This window comes from Vespula vulgaris, chromosome 18, assembly GCF_905475345.1.
Source record: "Vespula vulgaris chromosome 18, iyVesVulg1.1, whole genome shotgun sequence".
Lineage (NCBI taxonomy): Eukaryota > Metazoa > Arthropoda > Insecta > Hymenoptera > Vespidae > Vespula > Vespula vulgaris.
In genome coordinates, this window is record NC_066603.1 from 1,410,952 (window position 1) to 1,427,500 (window position 16,549).

The 16,549-nt window shown below is 35.2% G+C and overlaps 1 protein-coding gene across 10 annotated transcripts in view; it reads right to left on the reverse strand.

Moving 5' to 3' along the window:
- The window catches only part of LOC127070480 (lachesin-like), a 143,772-nt gene that overhangs the window by 69,384 nt on the left and 57,839 nt on the right, over positions 1 to 16,549 (reverse strand). For 9 of the 10 annotated variants that reach the window (XM_051008529.1, XM_051008524.1, XM_051008528.1 and 6 more), the window contains one exon: positions 925 to 1,237. In XM_051008529.1, the coding sequence (XP_050864486.1) occupies positions 925 to 976 (52 nt within the window). In that variant the 5' untranslated portion in view covers positions 977 to 1,237. Of the gene's footprint in view, positions 1 to 924; positions 1,238 to 14,097; positions 14,261 to 16,549 lie in introns of those variants that run through there. The other variant, XM_051008523.1, reaches the window with a different exon arrangement.

Consider the following 16,549-nt stretch of genomic DNA (forward strand, 5'->3'; position numbering starts at 1 on the left):
ACTTATATTTTTAGGTTCTTTAAAAACTTTCCAATACACTTTTAGTGTAGTTAAAAATGTGAATGGTCGTTATCTTCGAAAGTTAGGATATTTTAGATTTTTATATTTGTCACTTTGAAATCTAAATATATGACACGAACAAATATTTGAATTAAAAAAAGATTTCTGACTTTCCAATCTAATTCCTTTTTAATCTAATTTCGTCGACAATGTGGAAAATATAGAGAAAAAAAAAAATAAAAAAAATTTGTTGTATGAACTTCATTTATTTGTATGCAAATATTAACAAAAAGGAACAAGAATATATCTTTCATTGTATTAATCGTATCAACGACATACTAATTTAGTTCTATATTGATTAATTTAAGCTGAAAAATAAAATCAATATGATTCAGACGAAGATAGTCTCAAACTGATCAATTGAATTTTATTCATAAAACGAAAAGCTATAAAACAAAACTAAAAAGAATATCGTATGATGAATAATGAAACCTATGTCTGGGAATTATCGTTAAAATTTATATTTACAGATATATATATATATATATATATATATATATATATATATATAAACACACACACACACACACACAGAGCATGTATATAAGTTGACCGATCATTGATACGAAATTAATTATTCCAATTAATTTCACTAAGTCGTCGAAATAAAATTTTTCATTATCGATATTCCTTTTATCGGAAAAATTTATTTTCATGAGAATTACGATCTTTCATGACCCCTACGAAAAAGTTATAACAAAAAAAAAAATATATGAGATTAGGAATAAGATATTTCGGGATCGGTGTCCCTACAAAAGATAATTATTATGAGAGTAATTATCTTTCCTGATCCTAAACGATTATGATGGTTATTATGGTGGTTATTATGATAGCGATGATGGACGATAATGTTTGTAGACTCACCGATTGGCACGTTGACAGCAAAAAGAAAGACAAGAGCGCGATAGCAGAGCATCGTGCACCACTCAGAATCAGCTGCTGATGATTCCTCTCGTCTCTCCTGGTGTCTTCTAAGATGAAGACAGGCCTTTCTTCTTTTCCTTCCCTCTTTACCTCTCACTCCGTCTTACCCACACTCTCACACACTCTCTCTCTCTCTCTCTCTCTCACTCTCACTCTCTCTCTCACTCTCTCTCTCTTTTCTTTTTTCTTATCTACTTAACCGCATCATCTTCCACGCGAGCCACCGTCGTTGGTTTTTTGACGCATAACATGCCTGAAACAATACAGACAATTTTTTAGTACAGCGATTATAACGAGAAAAGAAAAAATTCGAAAAAAAAAGAAAAACGAAAACTGACCATTGCACCGATATATTACTTTATGTTAAATAAATCTTATTTATAGATATTTATAGATAATTGAATTTATAGATATTGGTTTAATAAAAAATATGATTGTATAATCGTATCGATCGTATCGTAATAAAACAGAGGAAACAGAAAAAAAGAATGAACTCTGCAAAATCTCTAAAAAAAAAAAGAAGAAAATACTAATTTAATTTGTAAAAATTATACGAGAACTTTTAGAATATCCTATATTAAACAAAAAATATATTATTAAACCCGTATCAATCGTTCAATGCATCAACAAATTTTCCTTCAATTTAATTTCAAAAAAAAAAAAAACATTAATTAAATAAATAAATAAATAAATAAATAAATAATAAAACAAGCTGAAGTCAAACTTTTACAAATCAAACGGAACACTTTTTCGGATGGTCTTAACATGATGCAAAAACAAACAAAAAGATAGGAAAAAAAAGAAAAGAAAAGAAAAGAAAAGAAAGTGTTTTCGAAAACGTTGCATTATATTCTCGAGACAGTCCATTCGTTGCAATCTTGTTGCAAAAGAGAGGCAGGCGAATGATGAAGAGAGACAGAGAGAGACAAAAAGAGACAGAGAGACAGAGAGACAGAGAAAGAGAGAAAGAGGGAAAGAGGAAGAGAACCCGCGTCACAGAAATGGTAAGGCCGGAAACGTTTTCAGCGGGCAGACTTCCGTCGAATGGTTCGTCATTGACGGCTTTATCGTCCGTTTCCACCGAACGAACTTTCGGCTTGCCGATGTGTACCCTTGTACCTCGAAACTGACTATATTGTACCCCGTCACAACCCTTGCCATCACTCGCAGAGAGAAAGAGAAAGAGTTAGGCCACTGTCTGTACCATTCTCTTCTCTCACTCTCTCTTTCACTCTCTCTCTCTCTCTCTCTCTCTCTCCCTCTCCCTCTCTCTCTCTCTCTCTCTCTCTCTGTCTCTCTCTCATTCTGTCTGTCTCTCTGTCTTTCTTTCTCACTCGCTTTTCATAACGTCACCCTCTTCTCTCTAGTGATTCTCATGTGTCAACTTCGATTGACATATTAATCGTTCAAGGATCACAATAAATTGTTCATTTCTATCCAAAGAGAAAATTGACCACACGAATTTTAAGGAAAATAGAAGAAGTACAATTATAATTTCTTTTATTTGACTAAACAGCACAGCTGTTTTGTTTTATCTTTTTATCACGAGTAGGGTTCCTTCTTCTTCTTCTTCTTCTTCTTCTTCTTCTTCTTCTTCTTCTTCTTTCTCTCTCATTCCCTTTCAACCCTTATTACAAGATGTCTTTAAGGGAACCGTCTACAAAACTCATTTACACGATAAGAAGATAATATCGTGTCAACACTGTCTCGATTTCCAGAAATTCTTGACGAATGGGGGTCTATCTTTTATGGATTCTGTCTGGCTCTCTCTCTCTCTCTCTCTCTCTCTCTCTCTCTCTCTCTCTCTCTCTCTCTCTCTCTCTCTCTCTCTCTCTCTTTCTTTCTCTATGTAGATTTAACAAATGAAATTTAAAGAGACGGTCGAGTTGATTGAGATTGATGAAAATTGTAATTCTTTGAAATATAATGTTTTATCTCTTTTTTTTTTGTTTTTAGATTTACGATATGTTGAAGTTCTTAAAATTTATATACAATCATATTTTTATAGATCATAGATTTTTATAGGTCATCAAAATCATGGATTGACGCTTAATCCAATCCCCAAAAATAAAAAGAATTGATCAATCCCATTACAATTCCTTATAATTCCCCCTTTACTTTTATTATTATTTAATAGAAAGAAAAGATAATGAAAAGAAAAAGAAACAAAAGATACTCTTTTCGATTAGATGAAAGAACGTTTGATCGTGATTTAACAACCTTTTCAATCTTCTCATAGCCAACTATTAATGCCTGTCAAATGTTTCACAAGATGAATACCGAATATTCAACGAACCACCATCGCGATACTAATAGCTCGAGTAAGGCGAGATAGAGTATATACGCATACATATATCTATACATATATATATTATATTATAATATATTATATAATATATCATATATATATATGTATATATATGTATATATATTTTTGAGCGATATCGATGATACCCACTTCGCTTATAAAATCGTGAGACGAGACGCTTGAAAAATAAGCTCTCGATATCGAATCGATCTCGTTCTCGACTCTTCTCGAGCTGTCGATCGATCAATTCGATGTCAGGTAAAACTACCTAAACGTTTGACGTTCGTTAAGACGTTCTCGAAAAGTCGAATATATTGCTATTGGCTTCTTAAGAGAGGTGAAATCGAAGATATATATATATATATATATATATATATATATATATATATATATATATACACATAATGTATAACTTATGGAAGAGTTTAAATGTTCTAATTCGATCTTCATTAACTACGATACGTTCGAGTTAACAAGTTAATTTTATACAAATCGTATATATACTTACTTACGTAAAGCCATTTAGATCTTTCGTTCGAGTTCTCTCTTCTTCGAATTTAGAATTTCTATCGAATTTGTAACTACATTCAAAATACTTTTACTGCATACTCCTTAATTTGTTAACTCTCAAATGAACGTGTCTAATTGCGTAATAAGAATAATATATTTCTCTTTTATCACGTTAAATCTATTCGATTTTATTTGAATATTTATTTGAATTTTATTTGAATATTTATGTAGAATATTATTAGTTCGATCTTCATTAGAAATTTTATATCATTGTTAAATATATGATTTTAAATTGATATTATATTGTTTTTTCTAAAAGTTTTTGAAAAAATAGGAAGAAGATATCACGTTTGTTAAATGTTTAATATTCCATGTAGAATATAATTCTTGCAATTTTATGCGAGTTTTATGATTTTAATTGTTCAGAAAAATCGAAGATGTAGATTCATTAATAAACAAATGGATTTTTAATAGAGAAATATGTATTATCAAGCAACGTTCGAAAGTAATTATAACGTAATTATACGAATTTATTACGTATTCTCATATCTCAAGGTGGCCTCGGCGATATAAATCGAATATCGATTCAACAATGTTGCTGACGAACAAATATTGATAAGAATTTAAGAATTTGTTCCGAGAAAGGTTATTTCTAAAGATATATAGACATTTTCTCTATACACCGACATAGATATTTTGTAAAGCATGCATTTGATATGTCAAACAAACGATCTGTCTTTAAACATTATATCAAGCATTATGTCAAACAAGTTAGAAGCTGCATATATGAAGATTCCGTAATATTGACATTGTAAAAAAAAAAGAAACAAAAGAGGAAGTAAGAAATTTTTAGCTTCGTCCTTCCTTTTTTTATTTTTAAACTACAAGCGTATACTATAGTATATTAGAATTTTGTTCATCTGTCCTGCATGAATTATTACGATAATGACATTAATATACAATAAATATTAAATAAAAAAAAGCTCATTAATAAAATATATCACTTGATATATCGATCGAACCCATCAATAACAATTTTTACATCGAACCATGTATTCGCTTCTTTGCAAATAAAAGAAAAAAAAAAAATCCCCTAACTAACCAACCAGAAAGATGTTAAGAAGAAAAAAAAAGAAGAAGAAAAAAGGAAAGGAAATAGAAGAAAAGGAAAAAAGTATAGATAACGTCGGTCGAACTATTCCAAGTATTCGCGCAATAATATGAACGATAAATAATTCAACCGTGTGTTCATCGTAAATGGCACGACCGATTCATCAACGATGATCGTAGGTAGATAGTCGGGTATTTTAGGTGAGGAGGGTTGCGTCAAATTTATGAGGAAGGAAATAAATCTAAAAGCCGTACCCCGCCGTCGCTCGCATGACCTCGAACGCAGCATATAGAGAGAGAAAGAGAGAGAGAGGAAGAGAGAGAAAGATATATATATATACAGAGAAAGAGAGAGAAAGAGAGAGAGGGAGAGAGAGAGAGTGTGTTCTCGCTTGCACCTCTTGCACTAGTAGCATGCGCGACGCTTATGAAACTAGTTTATTTAAGCTGTCGCTGACATTTGCGTACGGTACGGCCGACATATATTGGATCACCGTTCTTTGTTAAACACGACGAGAGAAAGAGGGAGAGAGAGAGGGAGAGAGAGAGAGAGAAAGTGGGAGAGATCTCTCGCGTCGTCTCCAAAGTTACCTTATTCCTCTTCGTTCAAACTCTCCTGCCGATATTCTACGCCCACCCCGTGTCTAACTTTATCTCCATTAACGGATACACCAAGCACGATATAATAATTGCAATAACGTTACGAACAGATAACGCAATTAATAAATTAATAATAACGATACTCGTGATATACTATATAGGATGGAGAAGAGCGGGTGGGTGGTTTGGAGTAGATGGAAGAAAAGTTACCAAAGAGGGGTTAAAGTAATTTGATATTCATTGTTATCAATAGTTACTAATTATGAGGAAGAAATAACGAAAACAAAGCTAGTCAGATATCTTCGATTAATAACGATGAATTTTCATTCTATCTGTATAAAAAAAGGTTAGAGAGAGAGAGAGAGAGTGGAAAGTTCAAAAAAAATTATTATCAATGAATATGCATACCTATAGAAATATGTACATAGATATCTACTAATAATTATATTCGATAGTATCGAAAGTAATTCGATATTTATCATTGTCGATAATTATTAATTATCGAGCTAACAAAATAATGAGAGGAACACTCGAAATTTATTCAAGAAAATTCTTCGTACCAAACTACAGCATATAATGGAAAAAGTTAAAGGAAAAAAGCAGATTGAACGATAAAAAGAAATTATTACGAGTGAGAATATATAGGATTGAATTCATGTATATATGTATTTATATATATATATATATATATATATATATATATATATATATATACATATACACTATACACATACGTAGACTGCTGTCCAACGTAGCGAACTTTTCTCCGCGTTTCTCCAGACAGAATCGGAATTCTGGCCCGTAGAAGATCGCGAATAAAGGTGGGATAGGTATCTACATACGTGATGCAAACTCAGGAATATATATACATATATATACATATATATACATGCATGTATGTATGTATGTATGTATATACATAAAAAGACATATAAAATATGTGAGCTCGCATACGAGCCAGCGCGTAAAACGCTTTCCACTGATATCCTGAATATTCAACCTTCGACGATTTTCCTTCTCTACGGTTACTTTTACAACACGATCTTCCATCTAGTTTTATGAGTTCGTGGTCGAATCTAACGAAATATTTTTTTTATCAATTAGAATCTCCTCTCTCTCTCTCTCTTTCTCTTTCTTGCTCTCTTTCGTGAAAGATCTATTGACTTTAACGACGAAAGAAATAACTAAAAAATTTTGGTTCTTAAGTCTTTACGATCGAAATATAATAGTACAATCGATTGCTTAGTTTCGAATGGTATAAAAGTGACGATTAGAAAGAGACATTTAGATTTTCAGATATAAATACTCCCTACTATTCTGTCTGTATAGCAATTGGTTAGGGTTCAGAACCGATCGCGCTACTATTCAGAGACCAAAGTGGAAATCGTTCAGCACTTCGTTACGCTTTGGCGTCAGCGATATTTGATGATGGTACGCGTCGAACGGGTATAGAGCCCGGAGGGTGATCAAATATTCCCCGAAAATAGTCCGCTACTCTCTCTCTCTCTCTCTCTCTTTATCTCTGTCTCTATCTATCTACCCATCTATCTATCTATCTATCTATCCATCTATCTCTCTCTTTCTCTATCTCTATCTCTCCGTCGAATAGTAGATACGTATTTCTAAGCGCACCTGTAACAGAGCTGCTTGCTTGTTCCGCAATTACGCTAGGCTTCAATGTTACTCACTCATTCTGTGCTTCGAGTAACTATATATGCGTGAATACACGTAACACATGGATACGTATGTACATATGTACATACATATATCGAGAGTAGTAGGTCTATCTATTTTTCCGACTTATTTCCTACTCCAAACTTCTCCACCAGTCGTATAATGATTTCATTTAAATTGAGTCCATCAAAATCAATCAAATCGATCGGGAAGAAAAGATCGTAAAAAATAAAACAGAAAAAACTAAAAAACTTCGCATCATTTTTTCCTTGGAAATGAGCTTTATTTGTTGTTTGTCAAAGAAGACATTTTTTTTTTAAATCCCATATCGCAGTAAATGATATATAGAACGTTTCCACGCGATTTCGTTCCGTTCGCGATATTTAATTATAATCGAGAGAACAATTAATAATTCAAAAATGTAAATGAATATCCTGATTGTTCCCCATGTTAATTATTCTTCGGTATCACGGAGTATTAACGATACCTATACGTATAGATAATATCAAATAATAATTTTAAATGAAATTAGAAGATAGGAAAAATATAAAGAAATACACACAACCACCTGCACACATACACACACACGCACACCTATATCTTCGTTGTGTTAAAAAGATTTTTCAAAGAGAATCTCATTTAAAAGTTGGGGGTGTTTCGTGATAGTAGACGATATTAGGTCCGCGATACTTGGTAAAATAGATTGTACAGTGTCCTATCACGTTGAAGCAGTTTCGATCCGACGAATGACCCTTTTCGTTAGAAAAGGCACACAAGGACACGTCGCGTGATGGTACGATATCTTCGATCCTAAAAAAGGAATGAAGGAGAGAGAGAGAGAGAGAGAGAGAGAGAGAGAGAGAGAGAGAGAGAGAGAGAGAAAGAGAAGGAGGAGGAGAAAAAAGAGAAGTAGAAAGAGAAAGAGAAAGAAGAAGGAGAGACAAGAAAAAAAAAGAATGGAAAGTAGATAAGACGAAAGAGTGAATAAAATAGAGAGAGAGAAAGAGAGAGAGAGAGAGAGAGAGAGAGAGAGAGAACGAAGGAAAGGATGGTTCTACTGGTGGGTTTAGAGAACCTGTCGATACCGTGACGTGACGCCCACCCTTTTTTCCCAGCCACTCCATTAACATCTCATTATGAACACTCCAGTACCGCCCTTGCCTTCGTCTTCGTCGTCGTCATCGTCGTCGTCGTCTTCGTCGTCGTCGTCGTCGTCGTCGTCGTTGGTTGTGCTTCACGAAATATCTTAAGTTCGAACTTCCATTAAAATATCTGCCGAGCTTCGCGCGTTTTCATGCCACCATGGATCGGATAGCCATCTTCTACTTCTTCTTCTTCTTCTTCTTCTTCTTCTTGTCTTTCGTCTGTCTGTCTCTTTCCCTCTCTTTTTCTCTCCCTTAATGTCTCCCTCACTCTTCAATGACTTAACGTGAAATGTTATCAACCCTCTGCTTTTACTTAGACTATCGAACGCATGCTCAAAACATCGAGATAGAATGAGATTAAGATTAAGAGAGAGAGAGATAAAGAGAAAGAGAGAGAGAGAGAGAGAGAGAAAGAGAGTTGGTTTCTTCAGGATTATTCGATGGTTACACACTCTGTCCATGACAAGTTGAGTAAACGATCGTTTATCAGATTGTCATAGAGATCGGGGATATCGTAATGAGGATTAATTAATATACCCCTGGATCGGCCGTAATGATGGATGAGCTTACGAGCCACGCCTACTTTTCCCTAGTCGATTTCACTTGCAAAGTGTGATAACGTGATATATTCCAAACACATGGACGGGGAACGGGGGTCGAGGATGGGATATATTATAGTACGATGCTCTACCACCACCTCGAAAAGAAACGTCTTTCTTTTATTCGAGATACAATATTTCTTTGGATATGGCAATCTCATTAAATATATGTTAAATATTTTCTATGTTTCTCTATGTTTTCTTTTTCTTTTCTTTTTCTTTTTTTTTTTTTAGCGAGAAGACGACGAAAGAATTTTCGGCATCGATTATCGAAATGATAAAAAAAAAAGAATGAAGAAGAAAAACAAAGAAGCAAGGTTCGCATAATACATCCTGTAATATTTAAATAGCATCTATCACTTATCCACAAAAAATGTCTATCGATTCAAAACCAACATGCTCTCTCTTCGTAAATTATATTCTGATAAACAAGTTTTCGTCCTTCTAAAAGAAAGAAAACAACAACAATAACAACTTCTCTAATTTTTCTAACTTTCACGTTTCTCCCTGAAGAGGACGAAAAGGAAAGAAAAAATAATTTACGAGATATTTACAACTTTTCATTTGGTCACACGCTGCATACGTACATATAGGTGTATGTAGTAGTATATACGTGTGATACGCACACGCATACACACACACACACAGAGAGAAAGACATAAAGAGAGAGAGAGAGAGAGAGAGAGAGAGAGAGAGAGAGAGAGAAAGAGAGAGATAGGAAGGAGGTAAAGAGAGGGTGAGGAGCGAGCTTATCGCGAGCGTTTAAGCAAACACCGCTTATATCCGCGCCGAGCTTAATTGCGTTGACAAATCCTTCGCGGAGGTAGGGGTAGTAATGCGCACGGAATTCTCCGATCGTACACAGAGATTGGTTCTGGCTTTGGTCGCGCACGTATAGCTTTTGAATACCGAGCACGGTTAATATACCGGTGTACCAACGTAGAGAAGGAAACTTTTGCTTCTCACCGAAAGAGAAAGAGAAATAGAACGAGAAAGAGAGAGAGATAGATAGACAGACAGACACACACACACAGAAAGAGAGAGAGAGAGAGAATGGAAGAGAGACAGAGGAAAAGAAAGACAGGAATTGCATCCATTTCACTGAGGTAAACGTAGTTCCACCAGTACGGGGAATAGAAACAAATATCCAATGGTAGAGATATTTAATAGACTACAGTGTATATAACTAAAACTGTGTTTTAGAACATATCTATCATCTATGTATGTAGGATATCTGGGAAACGTGTAAATAGTTAACGTTTATTTCGGACCAAACAATAATATCCCGTCCATTCATTTTCTCTCTGTGTATTTTATCTCGTTATTATTATTGTTGTTGTTGTTGTTGGTGTTGGTGTTGGTGTTGTCGTTGTTCTTATTGTTATCGTTACCATTATCATTATTATTATCATCATTATTACTATTATTACTATTATTATTACCATTATTTTCTTTATTAGATAGTAATCCCTTTAAAATAAAGTTCGGTAAATATTAGACGAGCGATTCGTCGTTGGTCTTTTCGAGCTTAGTAACGAGGACTTCTTGTTAAGTATCAAGTCGAGAAATGAAAGAGAAAGAAAGATATAGGAGAGAAAGGGAAACGAGACAGAGAAAGAGAGAGAGAAAGAAAAAGGGAGAGGGAGGAAGAAGGAAGTACGAAGCCTAGGAAAAGTCGTGAAGCTGCAACCACGTTCGGTACGTCGCGAACGAAAAGTTTTGCCTTTGAATTCGTAGACTCGATTTCGCGTAAATGCGACGTCAACGGAAGCCACGGTCTTTGAGAAAGAGAGAGAAAGAGAGAGAAAGAGAAAGAGAGAGAAAGAGAAAGAGAGAGAGAGAGAGTATTGTCTCCTTTCCTTTGCGCAAGAAACTTCTTCGGGAAATCGAAGCAGGATTTTAGGATTCGAACTTATCATCCGATCTTTCCCGACGTTAACACGTTTCGATCCGATATCTTTCCTTTTATACTTTGGACTATTCTATTTTCTTTTTTATTCCAAATCTCGAAAGGAAAGGAAAAGAAAAGAAACTAATTCAATGAAAATTCTCACTTGTCGCTCGTAAAAGAGGAATAATATTTAAAACTTGGATAATTATCGCATCCAATTTATAACGTAGAATAATAAATATCTAATCACGAATAATAATCCACGATTCGGGAGTTTAAGTCAAGTATGCATATCCTTTTAAAACCTTGATCCGTTGACAGATGATTCAGATCGTACAATTACGCGTCGATTTAATATCAGACTTATATCTATCAAATTACTTTTAATTCGCTTAATAATAGCAAAACGATTCGTATTCGATGGTGTATGTAGTGTATATATCGTTCGCGAACGAGTACGTCGCTATCGACGTTTCTTATTACGTTTCTCGTAAACGTAAAGGACCAGATTCGTTTCGTTCTTTTTTTTTCTCGTTTTGAAGAGAAAAGAAAAGTAAAAGAAGAAAAGATTCGGGCGTTAAGGGCAAACTGTAAAAATATTGCCCGGCACGAGCCGCGGCAACATTAAATTACACACTCGGCGTGTAACATCCTTTGAATACTAATGTACCTACAGTGTTAGCCTAGCCGCAGCACCGTAATTTGCTCTACCCCGTCTATTCCTCCCCTCTCTTTCTCCCTCCCTTACCCCCTCTAACCATTTTGGAAAGATATATCTAGCGTAACGTATTCCAATATATGCGATACAAACTGCATTAAATGAAATGCGAGGGAGAGGGTAATGTGCACGTAAAGGATGTCATAAGAAGGAGAACGGCTCGTTTGGAATAACGATAACGCAAAACAATGAATCCGAGTGAGACAGACAGAGAGAGAGAGAGAGAGAGAAAGAAGGAAAAAAGAGTAAGAGAAAGAAAAAAAGAAAGAGAAAAGGAAAGATAGATAGTATCGTTCCAACGTTGATATAATAAATAATACCGCGTATGGTAGTTTTATCGACTCGACTGGTTTCTGATAATGGCCCATAAAGATACGAGAGAAAGAGTGAGGGAGAGAGAGAGAAAGAGAAAGAGAAAGAGAGAGAGAGAGAGAGAGAGAGAGAGAGGAGGAGAGAGAGAGAGAGAGAGAGAGAAAATATATTTCAGAGAGGTCCAAGAGAAGATTTATAAATAAGAAAATTTGCAAGTTTCTTCAACGGAAGGAAGCAAGAGGCGAGTCGAGAGAACGACGAGGGAGAAGAGTCTCCTCGTTATTTGCGTTATTCGATCGTTCTTCTCTTCCTCCTCCTCCTCCTCCTCCAGCACTCCTTGCTTCTCTCCACTCCTCTTCTTCCTCCTCCTCTTCTATTTTCCTCGCGAAAAGCTACGAAAAAGGATACTGCTCTCGAGTCGTTAAGGCGAGTTTCTCGTAGCACAAAAGGACAGTTTCGTGGGCGTAAGATGTGAGACCAATCTCTCTCTATCTATCTATCTATTTCTATCTATCTATCTATCTATCTATCTATCTATCTCTCTCTCTCTCTCTCTCTCTCTCTCTTTCTCTTTCATTCCCTCTCATTCTCTAGCTTTCTATTTCTCCATCTCTCTTTCTCTGAAACTGCCGGACTGTCAATAATAAAAGAGAGTTTACTGTGTCGGAGAAAAACGTACCGCTCCGTAGAGAGCTTTCGTTCGAATGAATATTGAGAAAAAGGGAAACAGGTGCGCGAATCGAACGCGTTACATAGGCAGGTAATAGAGTTCGGTCGTTACGGAATAAGTAAAGTCGTCTTCTCGTCTCATTCATTCTCTTTCTCTCTTTCTCTCTGTAGATACACATAATACAACATATATATCTATCTATTTATGTGCGTGAGTGTAGGTGGTGAATGGGTGTGTGTGTGTATGTATACATGTATATCCTTTCTCTCGCGATTCGAAATCGGTCGCCATTGCATTCGAGCCGCGCCGTTGCACCGATTACACAGCGGTCTTCTTGACAAAGGCGAAACTGTTCAACATGCACGATGCGATTTCCTTCCGCCGTCTTACACGTTGGATACCACAAAGTTATTATCTCTCCTCTGGTATTGCTCATGCGTGAAACCTACTGTATCTGTCTCTCATACATACATATTCACTCACTCTTTACTTACAGTATATATCTATTTGTTTTTCTCCTTCTCTCTCTCTCTCTCTCTCTCTCGCTCTCTCTTTCTTTCATTCTTTCTATCTATCTATCTTCTACCTATCTATCTTTAGTTTACAGAATTCACAGTTTCCATCGCGTAAATTTTCAACTACCACGAACGTTTCTCTATAATCATATAATTTATTTATATTTATATAGACATGTATTACGTGTGCGTGCGTGTCCTTTCAAATGTCCTTTCAAAATATATAAACAAACCAACGTTCGTTACGAGTCTAACGCAAAGGTGGCTGGATTTATGCCTTTTCGTTTTCTTCGAGCGCGAATCTGCTCATCGTGAATCTTCAGATAAGTAAAGTTAAGAAGGGAAAAGACGGAAGGAAGGGTGCCCGCATCTTGCGAAGGGTGCGCGTGCGTGGTTTGTGTTTTCTTAAAGGGAGAAAAATAAAAAAGAAAATGAAAGAAAGAAAGAAAGTAAGAGAAAAAAGAGGAGAGAAAAAAAGTAAAAACGAAGGGAAAGGAGACCTTTGAAAAGTACGTTGCTCGCTCGTCAACATGTACATATATACATACATATATATATATATATATTATACCTATGTATGACGAGACTCGAGTCGTTGACGGTCCTCGTTTCACATCCTCCACGCTTTGACACGTCCGATTCTAAGCAGAGGAGGAGTCATTAGGGTGGAGGATATATGTAGTCGAGATTGTGCAGATCGGAATACATATATGTTTGTTATGTGCGATTCTATAAAGCTGCTATATTCAAAGTGGTTTATAAAGGAAAAAAGCAGAGAGAAAAAGAGAGAGAGAGAGAGAGAGAGAGAGAGAGAGAGAGAGAGAGACAGAAAGAGAAAAGAATAGGAAACTAAAAGAGAAAAAGAAATTTGTTAAAGAAAATGTCGTCGTATTTATACAATAATTAATTATGCTCGATGATTACGATGTATATACGCAGCTATTAAGTTGAAGTTATCTTCAATTATATAGTTATATATCTAATTATTGCATATATTAATTATGATACCAAATTATATTATAGATATAATAATTCGTTAGAAAAGATATGTTCGAACTTACTTTAATTTATGAAGTAGAGTACTGCTAGCGTCAACACGACTGGATGTACCAAACGCTAAACACCGACTGAGTCATTCCTTTTGATTCGACAAGAAAATACAAGAGGAAATACTACTCTGTTATTGTTTACGTCAACCGCTATTTTCATTATTCCTAGTATCCACGAGTTCCTTTGAAGATTAAATAAAAGGAAAGAAAAGATAACAGAGAAAAACAGAGAGAGAGGGGAGAGAGAGAGAGAGACTATATCATAATATAAAAGAGAGAGAGAGAGAGAATATTATCATAACAAACAATATGAAAAAGATATAAGTGAAAAACTGAAAACCTTGTCAACACACACACTCCAACTATTATTTTTAATGTAACACACGAACAAGAATAATAATTACGTATTATTTATAAGATATGTTAACTAAATAATAATATTAATCAAAGACAAGAAACTAGAACAAAAAAACAGGTAACAAATTTTAGAAAAAAAAAAAAGAAAAAAACAACGTTAATGAACGGATCTAAACTTAAAAAATTTTAATCTCGCCAAAGTCGCGCGACATTCGAAGGAATATTTAAAAAAAAAAAGAATGAAAGAAAGAAGAAAAACAGAAAATTAAATTTTTTTTATCGAGGGACAAAAAAAAAGGTACGAAGCATGAATAACATCAGATCGACATAACCGAGTCGCTAGTTCACCTTTGATCCATTTAAATCTTTCTGTTGTCTATTTTGACAATCTTATTCTTGCAAATTCTCTCTTTCTCTTTCTCTCTCTCTCTACCTACCTACCTATCTATCTATCTATCTATCTATCTATCTATCTCTTTCCTCCGATGCCACTCGATCTTCGTGTCTGACGTGTAAATGCCGAGGTTAATGCGATGCGCTCCATTAAAGTCGAGTCCCGACAAGCCCGGAACATTGCTAATTGCACGTGGCGGGCGTGCAGTCCATGCCACGGCATGGCAGTTTGCCCTCAGTCCTCTTCATGCCAGCCCTCCCCCTCCCCTCACCACTTCTCCTCTCACCGGCCTTCCACCCCTCCTTCTCCCACCCCATTACTCGGTAGCAGCATCCTTATTAACGAAACGCGCGCCAACATTGCCTCTCCTCATCTCCCTCCCTCCCACCCTCCTTTCACCCCTAAACCCCAACCCCCGTCATCCGCTACCTCATTCCCTTTCCTCTCTCTCCCTCCCTTCTCTCTCTCTCTTTCTCTCTCTCTCTTTTTCACTCTCCACCTCCTCCACATCTACCTCTATCTCACGTATTTTAATATTAATCAATTTTACTCTCGCGACAGAATTCGCGAGTCGCTTTCGATTTACTCCGACATATTTCGAGAAGAATATTGTCTCCATTTGTTAGTTTTAATAATTCTTAGATACGTGTGTGCATGCGTGTGTAAGCATTCTAATATATATGTATAAATAACTTGGTGCATTCGAATGACTTAACGTTATAAATCATTTATTAGATATATAACGAAAAGTTCTATCCGCATATACATTTTTATCTTCTTCTCTTTCCGTTTCTTTTTTTCTTTAGAAAATAATTTGAGAGAAATAAAGTTTTCTTTGTTAATTATCATTTAATTACTACGGATAGAATTTTATGATAGTTTTATAATATCAGATTAGTCGAATTTTTGATAGAATTTGAAATATGTATAAAAGGAAGATGAGGAATTGTAGGTCTGTAATAGACTTTTGGTTTAAAAGAGAAGAAAAAACCTAACAGAAATCTTATTTTATTTCTAATACAAAAATGGATTCTATTACTATTTCTTTCCCTTTCTGTTTTTTTTTTGTATCTCTCGTTTTATATAGAAAATTTGATATCCAATCGATCGATTGATCCCTCAAACAGACTTGGATCGTTCCACACGAGCCATCAAGGATAAGAGAACGCACTACTCTCTTCTCGCTATGTCGGATAATTGGAAATTCCATTTCCACGAAGAGAATCGTCCTATGCGATACTGTAACCCATCCTACGGGATACTCGAGTCTGTCCCTTCTTCCGGAAGAGCATTAGCGATCGGCTTGATTGCACTTTTCCTACGACGAAAGATGAGGAGACAGAGGATGAGAATCTTGGAAGACCATTAAGGATATATCCTTGCTACATACATGTATTCTACAGGTCGTTTCAGAAATTATGTCAACCATTTAACAGACAGAATTTCTCTATCTCGAAATTTTAAAGTAATAAAATTATAAATTATAATGTCATTGTTTTATTAAAACGTTTGTGTTCTTAATTTAGAAAGAGAGAGAGAGAGAGAGAGGGAGAGAGAGAGAGACGAAGAGAATAATCATTGAAAAATATTATCGGAACATCGGAGAAACAAAATTATTCCCTCAAAAATATTTAACGCAATCGAAATATTTGAAATTTCCCCCGAAACTCGTTAAATATCGATATCTCTCGACTTTGGCCGGTTCAAAGTAAA